Here is a 24,883-nt window from a genome sequence, read left to right as displayed (position 1 = left end):
TTTGATCATGGACAAGGTATAACAAGATCCAGTATCTTGAAGTTCAAACTAAATAAATTCAGACTAGAACTAAGGCATATATCAACAGTCAGGGTAATTAAGCAATGGAACAACTTTCCAAAGATTGTGGTGGATTCTCTATCATTGGTAACTTTAAAATCAAGCCTTGATATGTTCTAATTCAAACAGAAATTAAGGCCTATGGTCTGTGCTATCCAGCAAGTCAGACCAGATGATCATAATGGCCCCTTCTGACCTTGGAATCTACGACTAGCCAGCCCCAGGTCCCCTCACCACAAGAGCAAAGAGCAGTCCAACATGAGTCACTTTGGAGAACAGGAAGCCTGAAAATGGACAATTGAAGAACGAACATCCTAAGGGGAAGGGCTGCTGCATTTCAAAAAGCTAGTCTGAGTATTTCAGGGTATGCAGCTTGATTGCTAAATAACAGTTGCAACAATCATGCCCTTCTGAAGACTGGATCATTCTTGCCAACTGTCACTTTGGCCAGGATTGCTTAAACCCTGTCCTGGGTGTTTGCATTAATGGACAACTGCCTGAGCTGTCCAAAAAAAAAAAAAATCCTGACATCCTACCATTAAAGTCCACTGTGGAGAACAAGGCAGCCTTATAGCATGGATCAACTTGCCTGGGTTTTTGTTTGGTTGCTTACAAGTAAGCCTTGCTCTGTGGAGGCCAGAGGGCTGGAGCTGGGGGGGCTTTTTCTGGTACGTGAGCGTCTAGGAGCTGCTGGCAGTAGCTGGCACAGGTCAGGGAGAATTCCAAGTTGTTCCTGCTGGAGTGCTCATGAACCACAAACTGCTAGAGGGATGTTAAGCAATGAACAGGTTAATGGGGCCTCAGAGGCCAATTATGCTAGCTGGCTGCACCTGGAGGATGGGCCAGACAAAGATGAAGGTCAGCCGGGGAAGGATCTGGATGGTTGCTTTAAAGGCAGGACATGTGGAGCAGAAGGAGCTGTGGCAGAGAAAGGGAAGGAGATCTACAGTTTCTCTCCTGGCACTGAAGAAAAGTCAGCAGGATCAAGGAGGAAGGCCCAGGGAGATCCTCTCTGAAGCAGGGAAGTCTGGCAAAAGGCCAGGACTAACCAGGAGCAGCCACTGGGGTGGAGCAAGCATTGGTGGTGAGCCCTGATAAAAAGGCAGGAACTTCCTAGGAGAGAGACCTGAAAGGCATTTAACTGAGGAACTGTGTAAGGGAAACTTGAGTAGCGACAGGTCAAGCCCAAGGAGGGCAGAGGTTAAATTGTACTTTTGGTTTGAGATTTATGGGGGTATTCCATGAGGAGGCCTGTCAGTCCTGGCTCCAGGAGAAGATAGAACATAGAGAGGTAGCGGGGAAGTGGCCTGGTAAAAGGTGATGGTAAGAAGCAGCCCAGGGAGGTAATCGGGGCAGGTCTGAATAGAGCTGGACTTTTCACCCTGAGATAAAGCAGGGGACCCTACATGCTTCCTGGGAGTGATCACCAGCTGGAGTCCATCTTTCCTTACTATTATGGGGGCCAGTATGGAGAAGCTGCTTCTTCAGAAACCACCTCTGAGGTATCTGGCAGCGTACAGAGCACTTTCCAGGTGCAAAGATGATGAGCAGGCCAACCAAAGCACCCTGGAGAGCTCTACAAATCTATTGAATGAGAAATGCCTTTTCTACCCCCACAAAAGGAGAACAATGTGTTGTTGGAGTCCCAGATATCAACCAAGAACAGGACAGTTGTACTTGCAGTAACTTGCTCGTGTGACTGAGCAACCTGGCTTATAGCTGGTGAACAAGCTCAGTGAAAGCAGATTTAAATTGAGCCCATAGTAGGAATATAAAAATCTGGGGACATGAAGGAATCAGTTTTCTTGCAACCAAGAGCACAGTCTGGGAACAGCATCTTTATCCCTCCACATTGGTTATGCCATTTCCTACTGCAATAATAGCCCTCTCATCTATGAGCCAGGCAAATTCTTCAAAGAGCTTGCATTGGTAGTTCAGTTTAAAATAAACTCAAATCGAAGTCAGAGACATGGATTGCAATTCGAGCTTTTAGACCCTCATCTGGCAAACAATGATTTCCATATTTAACTTTCAGCACTTGAGTAGGTCCCACTAGTTGCAATGGGGCTCCTCACATGTCTGAAGTTAAGTATGTCCATGAGTAGGATCGAAGCTTTTGTGAAAAAGCAATTCCTGTAGACCGGGGTAGTCAATAGATGGACTATGGGACAAATCTGGACCACCAGACACTTTTGAATGGACCTCAAAAATCTATTTACCTATTAGTAGTTATTTTTTTAAATGATTTTCTCTGGTGTCTGGACGTTGACTATATCTGGGCCCAGAAATTTGGGCCTCGACAAAAAAAATAATTGACTACCCCTGTTGTAGAGCATAAAAAGGATTTCTTGAACAACCAGGAAACCCACAATAAAAACACCAAAATCATGTGAAGTGGTGAATCATCCCACCGTTAAGTTCATACTTCACTCATATCTGTTGTGTAGGTATGTTTTTTACAGTGTTTACTATACACATTTTAAAACACTATGCTGTGATTACAAATATACAATGGGCTTTTGATTTATGCTTGAAATATACAGCAAGGTTCAATAAATAATGCAACTCACAGTAGAGGTTATTTTATGAAAGTTGGCTCACTGCTTTTTAAAAAAAAATTAAAATGGGCTTGGAAAGTTTCTGAATCACACGATCACACTTGGTCAGTTATAAAGTATAAATTTGCACTTTTTTCCTAGTACCCAAGGAACTGCCAGCTATTTAAAATTGTCCCTCTATAATTATTCACAACGCTTTTAACAAAAATAAATACAATTTCTAAGTCATCTTTGGCATGTTGTAATTCAAGGAGAGAGTAATATTTAGCAGCATAGTGTAAAAGAAAAAATACATACTGTATAATGCACTACTGGATTCAGCCTTACAAGGAGAAGAATGTAGTACAATGCAAACTTTAATGTCAATATATACAGAGCTTTAAAGAAAACATCTTTTAAAAAATGAAATAAATACAATATGATACAAAATCCACAATATGTTTAGAGAAGGAAATGATAGTTACAATATCTGACAACGGGGACCTTTTGTAAAGTTCATCTTTGAAGTACCTCAGCATATAATTGAATTGCACACTTTGTTTTAACTTTAATGCCCTTTCATATATTGAGATTTATGCCCAGTCACATGCCAAAACAGTTTTAGCTATAATCAGAGTATCAGTGCAAGAATGCCAAGTGCTTGGGAAATTATGACAATGCAATAGTTAGCAAATGTTCATAAGCCTAATGCAACGTACATATTATAGTAACACTTTGCCTTGCAAAGGAGATATCTTCTTGCTATTTTTTCCAGTACCCGAACAAAAACAGGTGTAATTACTGCTGATTACTATAAATGGAGTTTGAATGATTATTTCTGAAACATACTTATCAATAAGGAGACTTGCCAATTAGAGTTTAAAGATCCTCTACATACAGCTTTCAGAACTGTTCTTTTCATGAAAGAATTTGTTTTCCTTACACAGAAAAATCCCAATAAGAGAAGGATTTATATTATAAAAGGTTAAAAAAAGACTCGTTACTCTACTATTCAGCTTTAGCCATACAGCTGCTTTTCCTCAACTTAATTTCTGTATTATTTATACTCACAAAGAAATATGCAGGTTTATCAACAGTCAGGAAAATATTGCAGTTTGGGAGCAATTATTCTTAAAAAGATACACTGAAAATAAGGACAGCTAGTATTCTGAATGCACTTAATTGAACCGTTGCTAATACAGAAGTGTGGTATACAGCCAAGTACATGGTTTGTCTTCTATACACACACACACACACACGGTAACATGTATGAATGCTTTAATAAGTAATTGTGGATCAATTGTTCTTTCAAATATATTGCTCCTGTGGTATTATATATGTAAAGGATTCCCCTCCTCCCCCCACTTTATCACTACAATTGAATCAAACAGGAGGTTAAACACACTGAAAATTAACTTCTAAAAAAAAATCTTTCATTTATCTTAAACACATGCATGCTTCCAGTTTTTGGCTGGGAGTAAGAAACATAACTGTTATAGTAGTGCACAAAACCCTGTTTGCATAGCTATTTTAGCCTCATTCTGTTGACTAAGTGTGGATAATCACCACACTCATGGACAATTTATACAACTTAATCTCAATCTTTTGCAGGCTCCCCCCTCCTCTAACTGTAACATCTGAAAAAGAAATTAAGTAGTTTGATGTTATAGCAACCTGTTACAATGCACTGATGAACAGATGCCTACAATGAATGTTTGTTAAAGTACATCTTAAAATTTGCTAGAAATCGTTTTAATTATTGGATGTTTCAATTAATTTATATTTTCAACTCTTACAATATACAGTGAGTGTATAAGTTTGTTTTAATTAATTTTTTCAAAGTTAAAGAGAAAAGGATAAGGATAATTCAGCTCTATAGCTAGAAGTCTAAAGATAACAGCTGACTGGTGTGGGGTTTGCTTTCATTTTCATATCCATGAGATGTGTTTGAGATGTGTTCTCTGGAAGTACTCACTAAGCAGGACATCTAAGCTATACAGCTGTGCTACCAGCAATTGGACAGCTTTTGTAGAACCACATACATCACAAGTTCCTAGTGGGGCCAAAGGAATGCTCTCCTTTTGAGCATAAGAAAAATGCATAAAAAACTACAACCTGTGTTCAATAACAGATCACAAAAGCCAAAACATGTTGGCTTAAGACAATCTGCCCATACTGAAACTCCCTAGATACTGTTGATTCTGCAACATCTGCAATTTAGCCACCACATAACTTTTGAGTAATGGGGCCAGGAGCACATTGCAGATCTTTTCATTTTACAAATACCCAGTACTTCAGTGAAACAATCCCGCAGCACACAGGGTATGACATCTTTTATTACAGATCTGCTCCAGTTCAAACTGAAGTCAATAGGAGTCTTGCCACTTCCTTCAGTGGAAGCTGGTCAGGCTCTATGTGAATACATATTTGAAAAGAAAGGCTGATTACAACTGCACTACTGAGACTATGACTTTTGGCATGCTTCTTGCTGGGGAATGATATTTGAGATACTAGCCCATATTGGATCATATTAGGTAGGATGGTAATTAGCACTACAGAAATAGCTCTCTATTCTGTTTTTATAAAGGACTTAAGGATGAAAAAAATTCACTATATTAGTGTATCTTATTTTTAAGCCAGTACCCACAATAAAATGCTAACCAGTTTAGTCTTAGGATTGCCAACTTTCTAATTGCACAAAACCGAACACCCTTGCCCCGCTCCTTCTCTGGGGCCCCACCTCTGTCCCAAACCTTCTCCAAGCCCCATCCCAGTTCACTCCATCCCCTCTCTTTCTGATGCTTGCTCTCCCCCAACCTCACTCACTCATTTTCACTGGGCTGGTGCAGGGGGTTGGCATGCAGGAGGGAGTGAGGGCTGCAGCTGCAGGCTCTGGGATGGGGCCAGAAATAAGGCATGCAGGAGGGAACTCTGGGCTGCGGGGTGGGGCTGAGGGGTTCAGAGCGTGGGAGGGGGCGGGTGTTCCGGCCCAAAACTGGACACCTGGCAACCCTGTGTGTGGTAGCTTTATGTATATGACACAAATTATACTTTTCAATAGCCCCTACCAAAAGATTCAAATAATTGTAATTCTCTTCATTTTCAAACAATTCACAGATTACTCATGAGGAGTTCATGTTGCTTACCTTTTAAATTCCATGACTACTGGGTTCTGCAAAACTGGCATTTTCCTTTAAAATGAGAAAAATCAGCTCAACCCCCAAAAGAGCATTAATGAAGGTTGTGTCATGAAACACTGTAGGGGGGTATTCTGCAAATATGAAGGTGAAATATTATTCTGGATTCCAGCAATACCCAGAGATACTGAAAGACTGACATGATTAAATTGTAAGTCTCCAGACAGGATTTTGTTTGCACTAGTTACAATAAGTGTGCCTTATTCCCAAAATAAAAGTGGAAATAGACATGCCATATATGCCTGATGTTTGTGTCAAATATAACAAAGGTGTTGTCTACACAGTTTATCTCTTTGAAAAGGTTACCCCTGTAACATTGCAGCCAGGGAAACCTTATTTTTGCCCTGGGAGTGCCATTCGTAGTAGAGCTTAGTGATGTTCTTATCTAAACTGCAGGGTTGACTTTGAAAGTGTTCTAAATTGTGTGTTCACCAAGCAGCATGTCTTTGTACATTTTTCTTCTTTACAACACTATCCTTCACTCCAGGAAGATACCGTTACATGCTAAGTATCTTGGCCTGTTTATTACTTATTTAGTGCACAATACTTGTAAGGTGCTTATTGCACAGTGGGTCTGAACAAGTTAAGTGAAAATATCAATGAAAACACTGTTAAATCACTCATGAATAAAACCAAAAAAGACCAGCTGCCACTTTATGCGGGGGGAAAATTGAAGACAATTAAGCTTAGCATCTTAGATGTTCTCTTTCCCTCATTTTTATTACTTTAACATTAAAATATATATTACATATAGATCTTTGTTTTTAAATGTGCTTTTTGCTCTTTGTTCCCCATCTAGAGTCTGATTTTTTGTGATCTCAATTTTGATAGAAATAATATTTAATATTACAAATGAAATTACAATATTAGGTGGGAAATATGGAGAGGTGTACACTTAATTGCACGCAAAGGTCTCCAGTAATGAAAAAATGTTGTAAGATGCAGAATTATTTCTAAGTAGTATGTTTCCCATGTGGCAGCTGTGTTCTTTGATATTTTTCAAGCATTTCAAACAGGCACCTCAAATTAGGTACAAATGGGCCCTAATATTTCAAATACCTATTATACCCGAGAAATTGAGTAGCAGGCATGACACTAGTGTACACATGTTCTTCATATTCATTACATCCCATACCAACAAGCATCCCAATTTAAAATACTTAATTCTTCAGTAAGGCAATTCCTACCTCCTGCACAGCAATAAAAAGTAACTAGCAGCATATCTACAATACTCCCAATGACAACAAAAAAAGTAGTGAGTCACCTCCATATTTTAGGATGAGTTGCTGCTTCTTTTGTTATTTCAGAATCCCCCCCAAACCCTTCACACCATTTTATTATCTCAGTATGCAAAGTCTCCCCTCCCCCCAGATTAACATTTTATGATCTGTTATAAAAACGTTAGGGGATTAAAAATTCAATGACAGCAGACAAGTCTGGACAACAATTGATTTTTGGTCATAATGATTCTCAATGTGTTCAAATTTAGCAGTAGATCACTAGGTATACTTTCATAATATTTAAAATATTTATCATGCTATTATATTAGAACAATTGTGTAGTAGTGTCTAAAGCGTCGTGATCAAATAAAGCATTTCATATCCTCTGAGAATTGCAAGAGGTTCTAGTTCACTCCTAGGTGCAATTCAAAGTGTTGGTTTTGATTTAGAAAACTCTAAAATCATTTGGGACCTGGCAGTGCTACAGATTAACTCTCTCTCTCTGGGGGCTGTGTGTGAGTGTGAGAGAGAGAGAGATACCAAAGTAGTTCAGGTCAACCGAGACACTTAACTAAATGCCCATACATTCAGAGAGGGAGAGGGCAGCAGGATATTTTCAGTGAGGTCCACAACTGTGGAACCTACTCCCCCTCTTTGGTCAAAATCCTGTACCTATTGACTTTAAGGGCACACTTCGAGGCTTACTTATTTTCCCAGGCTTCACCTGTAGTTAGCCAAGGAGAGGGTTTTTAATAGGGCCATGAGTCTTTGCATTTATCTTTTGTAGTATCTGTACATGTGCCAAGGGACATAGGAGCAATTACATACATTTAAATAAATAAAACTAATAAACTATGTGCCAAATATGCTACAATGAAATGTCAATTTACCTAACAATCCAGGATAAGCTAACATTGAATATACTGCTCTTCAACAGAAAAGATTGCCAAAGGAACAGCAATATAGTCCACATACAGAGGGATAGCCAGGTACTGATGGACAGCCTTTGATACAGTGGATAAAACAGCTTTATGGAAGTTGCTATGCCACTATGGAATCCCTCAGAAATCTGTGATCACACAGAGTTTCTGTGAAAATATGACATGCCAAGTAATAAGTAACAGTGAGCTAAGCCAATTGAGTTTACTACCAGCAACTGACCAGGATGCCTTATGTCACCCATGATCTTTTTACTGGTAGCACATTGGGTAATGAGAAAGACCACAGAACAATCAAGTGGCATACAATGGAGTTTCACACAAAAGTTAGAAGATTTAGACTTTGCAGGTGACATCAACTTGCTAACCCATGCTCAGAGAGGCATGCAAGCTGAAACAAGTTATCCTTGGGCATATGCACAATTAGTAGGGTTGAAAATCAACACAGAACAAGAAACACCAACACTTTCTGGGCCTGACATAGAATAGGTCCAATATTTCACATATCAAGTACAACAGGTAGGACAGACATTAAAGTCAGAATATCAAAAACCAGACATGCCTTCATAACTCTAAAGTTAATAAGAAACAGAAATCTTGCCCTTCAAATGAAATTTTGAATATTTAACAACATTGTGAAGTCATTCTTAATAAATTGCACTGAAACTTGGACAATTAAGACCTTACTATCTAAACTCCAAGTTTTCATAAACAACTGCCTTAAACAAATCCTTAATATCAGATGGCCAGGAAAAAAAATAATCAAACTCTGGACGACGACAAAATATACTGATAGGTCAGGAAATTATGGAACAAAAATGAAGATAACTAGAACATACATGGAGGAAAGACCCACATAACATAAGACAGGAGTTGGACTGAAACCCTGAGGGCAAGAGGCAACAAGGTAGACCAAGCACAACATGGAAACACACAACAGAAAGCTATCAAAATGATATGGGAAGAACTAAGACTACAGTAAGAGACTGTCAAAAGATGGAAAGCAGTGGTGAAGTCCCTATGTTCCTCACGGAATAGACAGGCATAATTCAGTCAAGTAACAGAAGGATAGACAAGGTAACTAAAAGCATATGGACTACTTGGAGATATATCACATGTCCTATCTAAAGTAGTACCAATACTATACAGGCTCTCACTCTTGAACACTTACAATCATTTTTATAGCTCAGTACAGAACACAAAGATCTTTTATGTTGAAATCAAGGGGTGTTTCCCCAAGCTTATGACTATTGACCAGTGGTGGGCAACCTGCGGCCCGCACACAGCCCGTCAGGGTAATCTGCTCGCAGGCCGCAGACAATTTGTTTACATTGACCATCCGCAGGCACAGCTGCTTGCTGCTCCCAGTGGCCGTGGTTCGCCATTCCCGGCCAATGGGAGCTGTGAGAAGCAGCATGGGCCACAGGGACATGCTGGCCGCCGCTTCCCGCAGCTCCCATTGGCCAGGAACAGTGAACCGCGGCCAGTGGGAACTGCGGGCAGCCGTGCCTGCGGACAGTGAATCTAAAAGTGTGTCTCAGCCCACCAGCAGATTACTCTGACAGGCCACAGGTTTTCCACCACTGCTATAGACAGAAATACATACTGACATTAGACACACACATTCCCTAAACAAGGTCAGTTGTTATCCAGTTGTATGGTTCACAAGTGATCATTTTAATTTTATGGACAAAGTTCAATGTCTCAGCTGTACACCATTTTTTAATATTTGTACACAAAGCTTTTCAATTCTTGGCACCAGGCAAGTGTAGCTCTCCCATATTAGCACTAATGCATTTTGCACTGGCACAATAAGGTGGTCAGTCTTGTCTTCTAGCATCAATGAGTTAAATGAATGGAGTCCATTAGTAAGTGCCCAATTACAAAGTAATTTAAGTAAGAATTTGCAGATTTTTTACAAATGGGTTTGATGGTAAAAATACGGACGCTGACACTTTCTACGTACAACTTGGTTATTGGTAATGGTCCCCTAAACCACTTCTTCATGAACCCAGCAAAACTATACAGTATGTAAAGAATATTTGCAACAAATCTCTGAAAGGACAGTGTACAGAAATTCTTTATGATCTTTGTGATGTACCCTGATGTTTAAGTTAAACAAACATGGACACCGCCTGTAAAACAACACAGTGTGAATCCCCCTGAACCTGTGGATTTTTTTCTTTTAAAAAAGGACTTTTACAGAATTCAAGTAGTGTAGCAGGAAACCATATATGTCTTTCGATCACAGGTCAGGCAGATATAGAGCCACTTATTGGCTTTTCCTTTGCTCCAGTTTGGCTAAGGTGCCCCAGTGGATCTATAAGTCTGTTGAAGTTAGCTTTTTCATGCTCCGTCGTTGAGCTAAACTTGAAGCTGCAACAGGCTCTAAGACTGGCTGAAATGTCTTGTGATTCAGTGCAGAATATGTGGCAGCCATGGCCCCCTAGAGAACAATGAAATCCACAAAGATTGTAAAAGTTATCTGGGAACGAAAACACTGAATGTTAAATATTAATTCTTTATGAATCCTGGAAAAGCCACAGAGAGAATGTGTATTCGGGCAGAATTACTTTTGTGAAACCTTGTGTTGATAAAGGGATAATTAATATTTATGCCTGGGTCCTCAAGGCTGCTGATCATGGGTTCTTCATAGACCTTAGGTCTGTTCCCTCTTTCCAGTTACATTTATTTCACTTTCCATTAAATTTCCTTTATGTACATGAAGCCAGCAGTGCAAGTAGAATTCATTTCTTACCAGTACGCTGCACCCAGGGGAAGGACACAAAGGAGGGGCACCAGCGACCTCCCCATATGATCCCGCCCCCAGTTCAGGGCTCATGCACTCTCCCCATCATCCATCCCACATTACTGTGGGGAGGGCCTCTGTCCTTCTCTCGCTGTGCTGGAGACTTCTGAACTGCAGGGCTCTCCAGAACAGCAGCGGTGAAAGGAACAGAAAGTGTGGCTGCTGGGCGCGGCTGTACTGCCCCCAGCCCTTCCACGCAGCTGTCTCTCGAGTCCTGTCTGGGGTTTGTACAGCAGCCCCGTCGGAGGACAGGGCTTGGGACAGTACAGCCATGCTGGAAGAGCTGCACATTCTGCTCCTTCTGCTGCTGTGGTTCCTGGTAGAGCCCTGCGCGCACCAGGAGGGGCTAGCCAGCCTGAGATGCTCCTGTCTGAGATGCTAGGTATATATTCAGGGTAGCTAGCTCTTCTTTGTGTTTGTGCTGCCGCAGCTACGCTATTTGTAGCATACTAGCTTGATCAGAGCTAGTGCTGGTAAGTCTCCTCAAGCTGGAAGCTCGATTAGTTTGTCACATTTCGTTTGAATGTTTATGAGTGAGAGTGTGCATTGTGACATGACAGAGAGAATGCTAATTCTAAGAAAGATGTTCAGCATTTAGCTCTGAAAGTGGCTGGTTCCATAGTCTAGGACCAGCTCCTGAGAAATTTCTATCATGAACTACCTTCAACAGTTTCATTGTTCTACATAGTGGGAGGTCACAGTTGCAAAAAAATGGATGCAGAGGTGATTCTCAGGTAACTAGGGCCAATCCCCAAGGAGGCTTTGAATACAAGGACAGAGACGTTGAACTCTGCATTCAATGAGGAGCCAGTATAGAATGGATGACTGGGTGAGGTGTTCATAGCAACACAAGTTGTTAAGTTGCCAGTCTTCCGTGTTTGGTACTACTGGAGTTTTTGGTGGCCATGGATATTCTGGCATCCAACTGAGGAGCCAAAAAGAACCAAAGACCATCAACCAAGGTAAGGGCATATAGTGAAGTATACTTCAAAAAAGGTCCCCAATATCTAAGGGGCATTTCAAACAGTAGATACTCTCCTTCTCACTCCACATACTCCCTTGTGATCTACAAAGTCCCTGATCCCACAGAAATGGGTCAGAGGGGCTTCTCTGGGCAGGGGAGCAAACCTGGGAACAACTGCCCTCCTCCTCATTTCCTCTGCCAACACCCTCCATAGGGCTCTCCTTCACTGGCCATACTGGGGAAGGAGGGAACAAGTATCATCCCCTCAGGCAACAGAGCAACTATGGAAAGGACAACTTCAAGTGAAGCACATAGAAAGAAAGAAAAAAAAAAAGGATTAACCCCTTTTCAAAAAGGTCCTTATTTCAATGCTAACATCCTCTATAATAAAAAAAAACTGAAAAATCCCCAAAGCCATATCTGCAGTTTAGGACAGGAAGTGAAAAGCCATCCTATATCCAGCTGAAAGTGCAACTGGAATTTAGGCAGATGATAATTAGAGTCAGAAAAAGACTGCTTTTCTCTCAGAAGTGTTAAGCTCACACATATTGGAGGACTTTTTGTTTTACCTTAACTAGATGTGGTGCATCTTGTCTGTTTAGCTGATAATGAGGCAACTGGTCCCTGCAGGCTATCCACGAGTGTTTTAATACTTGCTCTGCCGTATATCGTTGATGTGGATCTACATGAAGCATATGGGACAGCAAGTCCTAGATTAAAATAATAAAAACACATATACAGTTGTTACATACAAATATAAAGTGCCAGAAAGTTAGTGTTAATTACTAACATGAAAAAAGCCATTTAATTCATCTGGAAGGATCCAAAAAGCCACACCAAAGAAGAAAATCAATAGCTGAAGTGGGGCATTCTAGGTCTTGACACTGCAAATGTCTGAATACAATGTGTGACACTATATAGATACAATGAAGTCTGTCAACAGAGTGAGCGTTCATTCTAAATAGAGCCTTATTAGAATGTTCATGATTTTTCATATTTTGGTTTGCTTATGAATCCCATCATCTTTAAGAACAAGGACAGAAATCGTTAGCATTAACCCAGAACAAACAAATAAGCAATCCATTTGCCTTGGATGCATTTTTTCTAGTGGCAGATGCTCCTCCTCACTCCCACTATATAATTAATGTCTGGACTACCAGCTGCAAAATCTAAAACTCAAATATAGTGATATGCCTCTAAAGTTTTTCCACTTTAAGGTACAAACTTGAAAGCTAAAACTGACCAGAAGTGTACATTTGGTTTTGCCCTGTTGGAGTATTAAGAAAGTGCTATTTAAGTTAACACGCAATTTGCAAGGTTGGTCAAAGGAAGGTGGGAGAGAGAACAGATTAATTAAAACATTAATAGGTGGAATGAAGGATATCAACAAAAGCAAGAACAAAGAATGATTACTGAGCAATTGGAGTAAGGACAATACAAGGCATTTAAAAAAATATAACAACAACAAAATAAATCCTAGTAATGGTATAGGTCCCTTACTAACAGAGATGGGAAAAGTGTCACTAATGAAACAAAAAGCAGAAGTGTTCAGTAAATATTTATGTGGCTTTTGGAAAGAAGCTGGGTGATGCATTTACATCTCACAGTGATGATTTTTTTGCTTTTTCCAGCAGTAACTAAGTTGGATGTTAAACAGCTACTATGGTTCAACATTTTAAAATATAATTTGCACCTGAGTATTAAAAGAACTGTCCAAGGATCTCTCTTAACCACTGATGTTGATTTTTAACAAATCCTGAATTACTAGGAAATTTTCAATTGGCTGGAAAAAGGCTAATGTGCCAGAACTTTAAAAGGGTAAACTGAATGGCTTGAGTAACTATAGGCCAACACCGATCCTGGTGAAATCAAGGAATGGCTGATACATGATGGTAGATTAGTGCCACTCAACAATATTTTATGGAAAAACAGGTAGTATCAAACAAATCTGATATCATTTTTTATTAAATTACAAGTTGGGTTGAGAAAGGTAACCATGTTGACACAATATACCTAGACTTGTGTAATGCATTTGACTTAGTACCATATGACTGGAGGCTGAAGCTAAAACTCAGATTAGAAATAAATTTTATTTTAAATTAGATAAAACTAAGCAATAACTAATTGAACAGTCTTTAAATCTAGATTTAACATCTTTTTAAAAGATGTCATAAGCTATGGGTTTGACGTGGGAATTATGGGTGAAATGCTACCGCCAGCATTAAGGAAGTAAGATTAGATGATCAATAATGGTCCCTTTGTAGCTTTAAAGTCTATTAACCTACTAATGGGTTAAAATTTATAATTATACTAGCACCATTTTAGATTACTAAAACTGGGAGATTTAAAATAACCTATTTTTTACCATTGACACTGTGTGATTACTTTTGCAGTTCACATAGCTAGGTCATGAAAAAATAGATTAGTTCCTCCAGTTGATTTTCACTGACTAGCAAAACATTCACCACAGGAGATGCAAAAATTGCAGTGGAATGTTTGCTCCCAAACCAAAAACTTGGTAGCATCTAAACATTGTGAGTAAGAGGCAACTTTACATGTTGAAATACTCAGAATAAATAGATGGCAGTCAACTATTTTTTTCTTGTTTTGTTGATTTGAGTCATATCCTTATTATCGTTTGTGTTTTGATTATTAATCTGAGTAGATTTTCCTTGTTTTTCTCCACTATCATGTCATTATATTTCACTGAAATTTAAAGTTTTCCACCTGGAGTATTTACCAATTTTTTTCAACTTTTTATGCTTCTATTTTAATTTTCTAGTTAAAATTCTGAAGTCAAGCAAATCCTAAACAACACATTATTTGATTTAAATGTGAATTGCCATATAAAAACTGTTACTTTTGATATGTCTTTATTGACATACAAGAAACAGTTTTTCCTTTTTCTGGAAGTATTTTCCTCCTGGTTTTTTCATTGGGTATTATCAGATGCAGTCTTTCCAACTTTTTACTGGAAAAAAATAAGTCTTAGAAGAATCTGAAAAGTCACATTTGTAAGCCAGACTGAAACCTGAGCTGCAGTCTTCACGTCAGTCAACTGACAGGCTTGGTGATGGTTAATTTTAGGGAGCTATTTTAAAATGACTCAGATTTTTGTGCTGAATGTCCTCATTAGACAGGTTATGGGGAAATTCAAAGACATTTATAACTAACCCTTTAAAACATTTTTTCCTTTAAACTTCTCTTGGCTTCTAGTTTATTGGTTGTATCCCAGAATGCATTGTCCTGTGCAATCACAAAATACCATGGAACACAAAACTTATTAGTAATAAGTAGTTAGTATTTACATTCCAGAACACCTTCAGTAAACCAGAAGGTAACATTATTTTGTAGAGGTGGGGTGAATTTTAAAAGTCAGTAAAAAACTTATTTCTCTACTGAAATCAACCTTTATCAGCAAGAACATTCAGTACAGCAATTTTGGCTTAACACTTCTCATTTTGGTTTTCCAGTTCACATCAATACAGTAAAACATTAAGCTTTCATCCTTCTGACTTTGTGAATTTGGAGTCCATAATAATATGTTGTTAATAGTGCCAAACAAGAATCAGGTAGCCACAACTCAACAGGAATCAGATTTAAGTAGTCTCACACAATATCCATCCCACATCAGCTGACTGTTGGAAATACAACTCCGGTTTTAGCCCTGAAATATGACATCATCTTTGTCCTCCAAAAACTCCTGAAAGTCTTCCAGTAAGACAGAAGTTGTAAAACACATCCCAAACCTCTTATATAGAGCACGTGGGCTTTGTGAGGCACCGTAAAACATTCTCCCCTTGTTAAAAATGTAGCTTGATATAGCCCTAGCATCAGAAATCATCAAAAAATATACCCACAGGTTCCATACACAGACAAAAATAGACCAAGATATAATGGCTAAGAGTTAAGTTATACTAGTCAGATATCTGATCAAGTTTAACATATATTTGCTTGTACCCTAGATGGTACTATAGAAGATAAAATATATTTACACCTTTGCTGCATCTGAAACAGTGTCCCAGTTGCCTCCACTTAAAGAGAATTTTCCACTGCCTATTCGTAACAGGATTTCCTCAGGAGTATCATTGGGACCATTGGCAAAAGGAGTATAGCTATTTAAAAAAAATTACAAGCAAAGAAAGGATTACATGTATATGAAATCTTTAAAGAAACATGATGTAAGCAAATCTTCAGAAAGCACTGTCATTTTGTCTAAATGCTTATGACACTGCTGTGGTTTGTTACAACAACTAAATTATGTGATTTCAGATATTTACTAAAAATACATGAAAATGTAATCTTTAAAAACTTTTCTTATTACTCATTGCAGTGGCTTATTCAGTGGAACAAACGAAGTACAGACCAAAGACCACAGTAACTAAAGGTTAACAACTTGCAGGCTATACATTCTTGCCATTCCAGAGTTCATCAATTAAATTGAAATATTTCACAAACAGAAATGACCAGGAATATCCTCACGTAAGGTCACACTTTTTAAACTGAATGGCAATGAAGTGACCAAGAAATCTGACTGAAACCCATAAATGTGTCTACACCTTTTATCATGGACAGAAAATACAAAAAAAAACGTGACTGGGACTGATTATAAGACTCCAGTCTGGGAGGCTCTCATTGTTCAAATTACAGAAAAGCTGTTTTCAGAACCTTTTAGAAAGTTTTAAGAAACAGTCTCTGCCTGTAAAGTCAGATCCCTTAGTAACCATGAATCCAACTGTGGAGCGCTCAGAAGAGTTAAAATGACTAAATATAAACCACATCCAAGAGACCTGAACAGTTCCTGAGAATGTTACGTTGTCTTGTTCCTTCCATGTCCAGAAGCAAACACTGAGTAAAACTTGTACAAGATTAGCAAATGACACTGTCTGCAAACATTTGCAACTACCCTTCAATTGTAATTTATAGTGACTTCAATAATTTATTAATCCCAGATGTATGACTGCTTGCTACCCAGAAAGAGCTGCATTTTTGAGAACTTTGTGATTGAAGCCTCTTGCCTTTCCCAAGCTATGAGCATAAGGATAACATACATTAACACTAACATTTTAAGATACACACAGTGAGGGTCAAGTACCTGGTGCATACTGAATATTAATATCCTTTAAAAGTTAATGATTTCATACATTTTGTTTAAAGCTGAAGAATTAACCTATGACATTTGTTATGTAACTGCTTTCATGGAGGACAAAGTCCACAATGTTCTAAAACAATCCTCTTTCAGGTCCTGGAAGGGCACAAAATTAAGCCCCTTTGAAAAGCAGAAACCTGCATATTTTTGTTGCTTTTCTATATCTTAAAAATCAATTACATTCCAGATGTTCCAAAAATATTTATCTTTTGATTGCAAATAATGAGACATTTCAGTCCAGAAAAGTACTTTTTGAAAGTGTTACAGTGGCAACACTTTCAAATGGCAATGGCAAAATTTACCATTTCTTGTCATAAGGAGCATGTCCTCTAAGGATTATTACTTTCAGTACTGTATTCTTGCAAAATCATCTTTAATTGGCCTAACAATTAACGCAATGCCCCTTTAGCAGATTGGTATAGGATAGCCACACTGAGAAGCAGTATGTACCTCAAATTTCAGTAAAATGGGTTGGATTCTTGTCCAGGAATATTATGACAGCTTGTGAAAGTTTTTCCATGTTTATTGCTAAATGTTTGTGTCACTGATATTCCAGCTCAGAGAGATTACTCTGAAGATCCCCAAAATACCCAGCACCATTATATTTTCAGATTTTGTATTCAGTGAATTTGAATTAGCATTCTGGGGAATGAAATCTTAACACTAAGCAGCTGTCTACAAAAGGTTCACTAGAACCTTACACAAAACTAATTTGGCCTGTTCGCTGCAAGGCAGTTATAAAAAGACAGTATGAACGCTTGATCTGCAAAATTTCTGATGCTGAAGCTAGGGTAGAATGTGTGCTAAATAGGAGTTTGACTTCACAATTTTTTAAAGTATTAATTACACACTATCATTGTCATTAGGGTCACAATACAAATATTTATATTTTGAAATTCACATTGATGAATCAACTAATATACTCCTTCAAATAGGTAGATATGAATCTATAAATTTGAATTTGCTGCTAAAATTTAGTCAACTGTCTGCCTAAAAGGAATAGGTGGTAGTATCATATCCTTAATCTTTAGTACTATCATTTTACTAAAAGCCTCGCTTTAAATCTCAATATCAGTTTATTATTTGCTGTGATAACTTCAACAGAAATTGCATCAATTTATATCTGGATGCTACTAAAGAAAGTAACTCAGTTCATTTTTTCCATAATGCTGTAATTTAGAGATTTCAAAACCCATCTAATGTAATGTTTCATACCCATATAATGTATGATTTTTGTGTCAACATCAAAACCTTTAAGGGATGTCGGCCACTTGAAATCTGATCAGAAAAATAGTTGTGTATCTGACCCTAAATCTCCCTGCCAAATCTGGTAGTTTTGTACTCTTTTTTTTTTTTTTTTAAGCACTGTTCTTTCCCCTGTTCCTATACAAAAGATACAGACCAGGATAATTAGCTATTCAGAGCAAACAGTGAAAATGGCTACATACGTAGGGCTGTCAAACACATCAAGCAAAAATGAAATAGAGAAACATTTTTCTCATATTTTAGTTATAGTAATCTTAGATACTACTTATAACGATATTAGGTACATTTTTTTTCCAGACAGGAGCACAATTACATTGAAAGCAACAGATTCTAGATTTTGAATATTTCCACAAGTTTATGTTAAATGTTAACACAAAGAACACTGCTGAATTATGGAAGCCTTCCATTAAAATATACTTTATATTGCAACCCATATATTTTAAGACTGCTACTTGGCATGCCACAATGCCTGATACTGTACACAAAGCTTATTGCAAGTAGGGAAACAAAGATTTTCCTTCAAACAAGTTGTAAAATCTAGAACTTTTACATTCATTATCATGTCTAATCTATCTCGGGGCTGCTGTCATATCAGAATGTCTGTGTGTATACATCATACAAATAATTCCAGGAAACTAAGATGACATCTGAAAGCTGAGAAAAATCTTACCCTGCCAGCATTGTGTAAAGGAGAACACCCAAGCTCCAGATATCACAAGCAGCATCATATCCCTGTCTCATGAGAACCTATAAAACAAAGATCTGTTAAAGTTTTATTTGCTGCATGTAAAAAACTACAGTAAGGGTAGCCAATCCCAACATTCTTTCTTAAAACCAAAACAGAAATATAACAAATATACTTAAATATAGATAGCCAGTATAAATATTTTTAAAACATGCTTGTGTCCTCCTACTGGGGGCCACTACCACCATTTTATTTGGTTTGAGCCACTCCTTGAGAGATCAGCAGCACAAACACACTGATAGTAATATTGTGCTGGAAACCCAAGAACCTGATCCTACTGTCCTTAATCATGGAAAACTCCCATAGAAACAATTTCAAGATTAAGGTCTGCAGTATTGTATCCCAGCGAGCTTTAAGGACAGATATAAAAGGAAAATACTTTCAGTGTCTTTTATTGTGACATTTCTCGTTCTCTGAAGGAACGTGTTCTCTTTAAAGATCTCACTGTAATACTAGACGCACATGGCACAGTTGATACAATCTAAAGATGCAGAATACAAGCAACATTGTCGCTAAGGAAAAAAGCTTGGGAAAAATGAGGAAAAAAGACACGAGTATTTTAAATGCATTTCCTGGACAAATATTTAAAGGGAAGATAAAAATGTTGAAGTTGTAATTAGAACGGTATATCGCCTAAATTAGAGTCTCTGGAATTTATTTGGAACTAATCTTTTTGAGACTTAGGATGGCAATATTTAAGATCACCACTCTAGAAACATAACCAGAGCACTGTCATGACAGGATGCTTCCCTTTTTAACTGTAACAGCCATTTTAGTGTAACAATGACTTCTAGCGGTTTTGGGAAATTGCTATTAATACTAAGAGTAAAACTGAGGAAGGAGTCCACAAAGCCCAAAATGTAGACAGTATCAAATCAATATTTTGTAGGACAAAAAGGGATCTAAATGTTGGTTACACAGCAAGGAAAGAATGTAGAGTTGATTAATTTTAGCCCATTAAGCTAGGAAATAAATTTGTCTCAAATTTCTCATTAAGTCATTCTTTCAAATTCCAAAGGAAGAGAACATCTTATTTGTATTAAATAAAAGCCATCGTGAAGACTTATGTACAGACTGTGAATGACATTTATAGATAAGTTTAGGGGAAAGGAGAACAAGGGTTGGAACAATTAAATGTGTTGTTCACACCTTTTAGTAGAAAAATATGTCCATCTCAGAAAGGTTATAATGGTGGAACATGGTTTCTTCAAGAGTCAGAATGGTACATATAAAGTCAATATATTAAACTGCTGAAGATACCTCTGGTGCTACAAAGTTGGCAGTGTAGCAAGGAGTTAAAAGAAGTCCATTCTCCCCTCGAAGTTGTTTTGCAAATCCAAAATCACAAATCCTGATAGAGTCAGCATTGTTTGAGTCATCCATATATAAAATATTACTTGGCTTAAGGTCTCGATGCACTACCTTTAAAAAAATAAATAGACTTCAAAGTATAATACTTGTAAAGATAACAAATGTTTATAGGGCACATCTGCAAAAATATGTAACTTCCTTACCTGTAACTGTTCTATGAAGGTAGCACAATAGTGATCCATATAATTACTTAAAGTACATGATGTAACTCCAGAAATTCTATATCTTTTAAAGTAACATTACACAGGAGTATCAGAGGGGTAGCCGTGTTAGTCTGGATCTGTAAAAGCGGCAAAGAGTCCTGTGACACCTTATAGACTAACAAACAGATGTACTGGAGCATAAGTAAGGCACTGCATTTACCACTACATGCATCCGACGAAGAGGGTATTCACCCACGAAAGCTTATGCTCCAATACGTCTGTTAGTCTATTAAGGTGCCACAGGACTCTTTGCCACTTTTACAGATCCAAACTAACACGGCTACCCCTCTGATACTTGACACCATGCAAAGCACTGCATTTAGCCGTATGGAGTGGAAATCTCATGCTGGAAATTTCCACTACATGCATCTGACGAAGTAGGTATTCACCCACAAAAGCTTATGCTCCAATACGTCTGTTAGTCTATAAGGTGCCACAGGACTCTGCCACTTTTACATAGGAGAGCTCCCAAATCATGGTAAAGATGCAATTACCCTTTATTGACCCCCCTCCCCACCCCAAACTGAGAAATAAAACCTACTCCATGTCATAAGCTATCAGAACAGTATGATTGTTACTACAATGTTAAATGATTATTTATGATAAAGTATATAATTTTTCTATTTGAAATACCGTTTACATTCTAATCTATGAAAGGTCATTAGCACTGATGTGATGTCAGATACTTTAAGTAACAATTAAATTAAACTTCTTACTTAAAAACTTATGAAAGACCAAATGAAAAAGCAACTTTTCTTCTAAAGTTCTTTCCTGACCTTGTTAACAGGGCTAAATCTGGGAAATAACTCTTTGAAATAAACAGTGTATAATCATAGGCATAAAATTATTATTGTTTTAATTACTGAAAAGATAAATCTCCTGTACTGGATAAGACAAATTCCCTGTCTGATGATGCTAGGAAAGCTTGCAATAAAGTGATAACCTCCCTAACACAAGAAGAGAAAGAGCCTAGGATTGAAATGGATTATGAAAAAGTTACCAGTATTTCTACACAACATAAAAAGATCCTTCTCTTGTTTCGTTCATTGCCCCATACATATGGTTTTGTACTAAATATGGCATTGTTACATATAACAATTTAACAGTTACTTGTTTGCATATAATTTAACCCTGTAAGATTTGGAAAAATGTAATTACTACATAAAATCAGAACTCCTAAATGGGCTTTCATTTTATCAAAAGTGCAGCCTGTAGTGAAAACTACGCTAAGTAGTGGGATGCCTGTGTTCATTACTGAATCTAGGTTTGTACAAATGGAATCAAACTATCTTGCCATAATCTTATGATGCATCTTGTGTTCAATTCAGTAATTTCAAGAAAATGTGAGGGTTTGTACATTTATTAATTATTCTATTACTTGATAGGAGGATATTCGTGTTCATTTTGGTTTTACTATTTGGGTGTTAGATATCTTTAGTGATAGCGTTCCACATATACAGGGGGCCCAATCTTGCAACAATTTCTGATCTAAATAGTCTTTACTCATGTGAGTAGATACTTTATAGCCAATAATCCTACTCTTGAGCAAGAGAGAAAGAGAGGTACTAGGACAGCATCCTCACACAACTCTGGTAATATACCTCAATCATTGTCTTTAATAAATATTTTTTACCAGAAGGCTTCATTTATCTGAATTTTAACACGCTTACATGGTTGCATGTGGACATTTCGAATAAGACTAAGATAACCAATCTCATTTGTGATCTAGACATCTTCAAAAAGTGAAAAGTTGGTGCACTCAGTTAACTAGATTTTAAACCCTTAAAAGTCACTTTGCAATAGGACTTTCATAAGATACATATATGGATGAACTCTCACCACTAAATATTCCTGCAAATAAATGTGTAATTAAAAAAAATCTCTCGCATAAAAACATTTCTAGTACTAAGCATGTGCTTTAAACATTTTAAAAGCTACTAAAATTGGAGTATATTATTGAAAAAACGTATATAAAGATAAATGCATTAGTAGCATTACAGGTTTAACAGACTACAAACTAAAAGCTGGGGCCTTGTAGGTGAATAAATATAATACTGTAGTTAAAATCCAACTACATTTTATTCTGAGTTGATAGTGGCTTTGTATTAACAACGTGTATTAACTAAAACATACAGATTGTACAGATGTGTATATAATGAAAGCAGAAATTCATAACAAAATGAAATCAGACTTCCACAAAATGCCCACTTCGTGCTGTGTGATGCACAAACCTCATTAGTATATATAAGTAGTTATCTGGCTGAGCTCTTCAAGGGGATTAAGCATTATCTGGTCATTATAAATAAAAATCAGATTATGGCAGTGATATAACCCAATTGGTATTTCCAGCTGGATAGTTCTAATAATTCAGATCAATTTTAAATAGAATAGCTGAGTAAACTGTTTGTATACTTGAAGTTCACATACACAATCAGATCTTTGGGCGGCACATTTCTATAGAAAACTTTGTTTCTGGTGGTTTAAATACTAATTTATTTTACATAATTATTCTACAGGAATTAAATACTTCATATTAGAATAACTTTGCATTCTAGTTTTCCATTAGAGGAGCAAAAAGATTTTTCTTTGTCTAACTGCATGAGTCAAAACTGAAATCTTGGTATGAAATACAGAAAAGTACTCCTCTTCCTCACCCTCCACGGAGATGTAGGATAATTAAAGGTTGTGTAATCCAACTAATTTTCCAGCAAGACTTTTTATAAATTATGCATAAAGCTTTAATTATGTTGTACGCAAATGAAGTCTCAACTCTCTTCATAATGTGTTCACGTACTAACAAGTCAACAAAAATTTGTAAGAAACAAAGAAAATATGATTGTTAATTATACAAAGTATAAATACAATCATGACATAATATGTATCACTTACTCCTTGACAATGAAGGTAGTCAACTGTTTTAGTTATAGTGTACAATACAGCACTAGCCTCCCGTTCTGAGAAATACTTTTGTCTGAGAATCCGATCAAGCAGCTCTCCTCCCTTCATCAATTCAGTGACCAGGTAAATATATCTGCCATCATCATATACCTGCAGAAGTTTAAAAACATACACACTCATTTGAATAATTCACAAGTAAATATACGTTCTAAGAATTTTAAGCACTAAATAAAAAAAGTCCTCTCAATCTTCTAAGTGTATATGAATACAGACAGGTATTGCAAAATTTAATTCTTCAACTGAAAATTCATGCTTCATGGCACAAGGACTAAAGAAACCTTACATCTCACTGAACTAGATAAATTCATGGAGGATAGGTCCATCAATACCTATTAGGCTAGGGACACCATCCTTGCCCATCCTGGCTCTGTTTGCCAGAAGCTGGGAATGGGCAAGAGGGAATGGATCACTTTATGATTATCTGTTTTGTTCATTCCTTCTGGAGCACCTGGCATTGGTCACTGTTGGAAGACAGGATACTGGGCTAGATGGACCTTTGGTCTGACCCAGCATGGCCATTCTTATGCAATGTGAAGGTAGTGGGTCATTAAATGATGATTCTGGGATTCATTCATTCAGTCTATGAACCTGTGCTGCCCTGGGAAGAAGCATTTTGTTTCTCCGTACTTTTATCAGATGCAATTTTGAGTGACGGCACTTAATATATCGCCTCTTAAGTAGTTTATTTCTCCATTAGAGCAACATCATATCAGGTGTTCAGCTGAGATAAGGATGGCAAATACAAGCTTCCAATATCAGACTCAGATACATATATTAAAACTGTTCAGGCAGCCATGGAACTTTACATTTATTTATATAACGTAGGGCTCTTTGTTATTATTTTAAAAACTAAATAAGCTCCCCATGCGCTGGCAAAACATATGGAAGAACAACTGCAGTTAGCCAAAGGGCGGCTAGAGATTCTAAATGGGAAGAATCACCCCTGTATCCCTCTACCATGTGTTCTCCACCCTTGTTCAACTGTGACTGTCCCAATCTCCAGTGGCCCATCAATTTGCCACCCACTGAAATGGGAGTGGCATTTTGGTTCTTTATAGCTAATGATGAAAGCCCCAATAAACTTGGTTTCTGCTTGGTTTGGGGTTTTTTTTTTTTGGTTTGGTTTGGTTTGTTTTTAAACCTTAGAAATAGCAGGAGTATTTTTTTGGTCCTTTTTAAAATTTCTGCTAACAGAATTCTTTGCAATGCCAGAGCACTACAGTAGAAGCTTACTGAGGGCTTGTCTACACTTACCGGGGGATCGACAAGCAGCAATCCATGTATCGGCGGTTGATTTAGCAGGTCTAGTGAAGACCCGCTAAATCAACCGCAGATAGGTCTCCTGTTGACTCCTGTACTCCACCAGATCGGGAAGAGTAGGGGGAGTCATCGGGAAAGCGTCTCCCGTCGACATCGCGTAGTGGGGACCCCGTGGTAAGTCAATCTAAGCCACATTGATTTGAGTT

The 24,883-nt window shown here is 37.6% G+C and overlaps 1 protein-coding gene across 3 annotated transcripts in view; it reads right to left on the bottom strand.

Moving 5' to 3' along the window:
• Positions 1-2,504: 2,504 nt before the first annotated feature.
• The window catches only part of RPS6KA6 (ribosomal protein S6 kinase A6), a 79,994-nt gene continuing 57,615 nt past the window's right edge, over positions 2,505-24,883 (bottom strand). For all 3 annotated transcript variants that reach the window (XM_073360914.1, XM_073360916.1, XM_073360915.1), the window contains 6 exons: positions 23,349-23,507; positions 20,146-20,307; positions 18,811-18,887; positions 15,723-15,840; positions 12,295-12,435; positions 2,505-10,398 (listed from right to left, as the gene is read on the bottom strand). In XM_073360914.1, the coding sequence (XP_073217015.1) occupies positions 10,273-10,398; positions 12,295-12,435; positions 15,723-15,840; positions 18,811-18,887; positions 20,146-20,307; positions 23,349-23,507 (783 nt within the window). In that variant the 3' untranslated portion in view covers positions 2,505-10,272. The remainder of the gene's footprint in view (positions 10,399-12,294; positions 12,436-15,722; positions 15,841-18,810; positions 18,888-20,145; positions 20,308-23,348; positions 23,508-24,883) is intronic.

The sequence above is a fragment of the Lepidochelys kempii genome, chromosome 9 (genome assembly GCF_965140265.1).
Source record: "Lepidochelys kempii isolate rLepKem1 chromosome 9, rLepKem1.hap2, whole genome shotgun sequence".
In the NCBI taxonomy this organism is placed as follows: domain Eukaryota; kingdom Metazoa; phylum Chordata; order Testudines; family Cheloniidae; genus Lepidochelys; species Lepidochelys kempii.
Note: the sequence above shows the minus strand (reverse complement) of the source record. Positions and strands in the feature narration are given on the sequence as shown.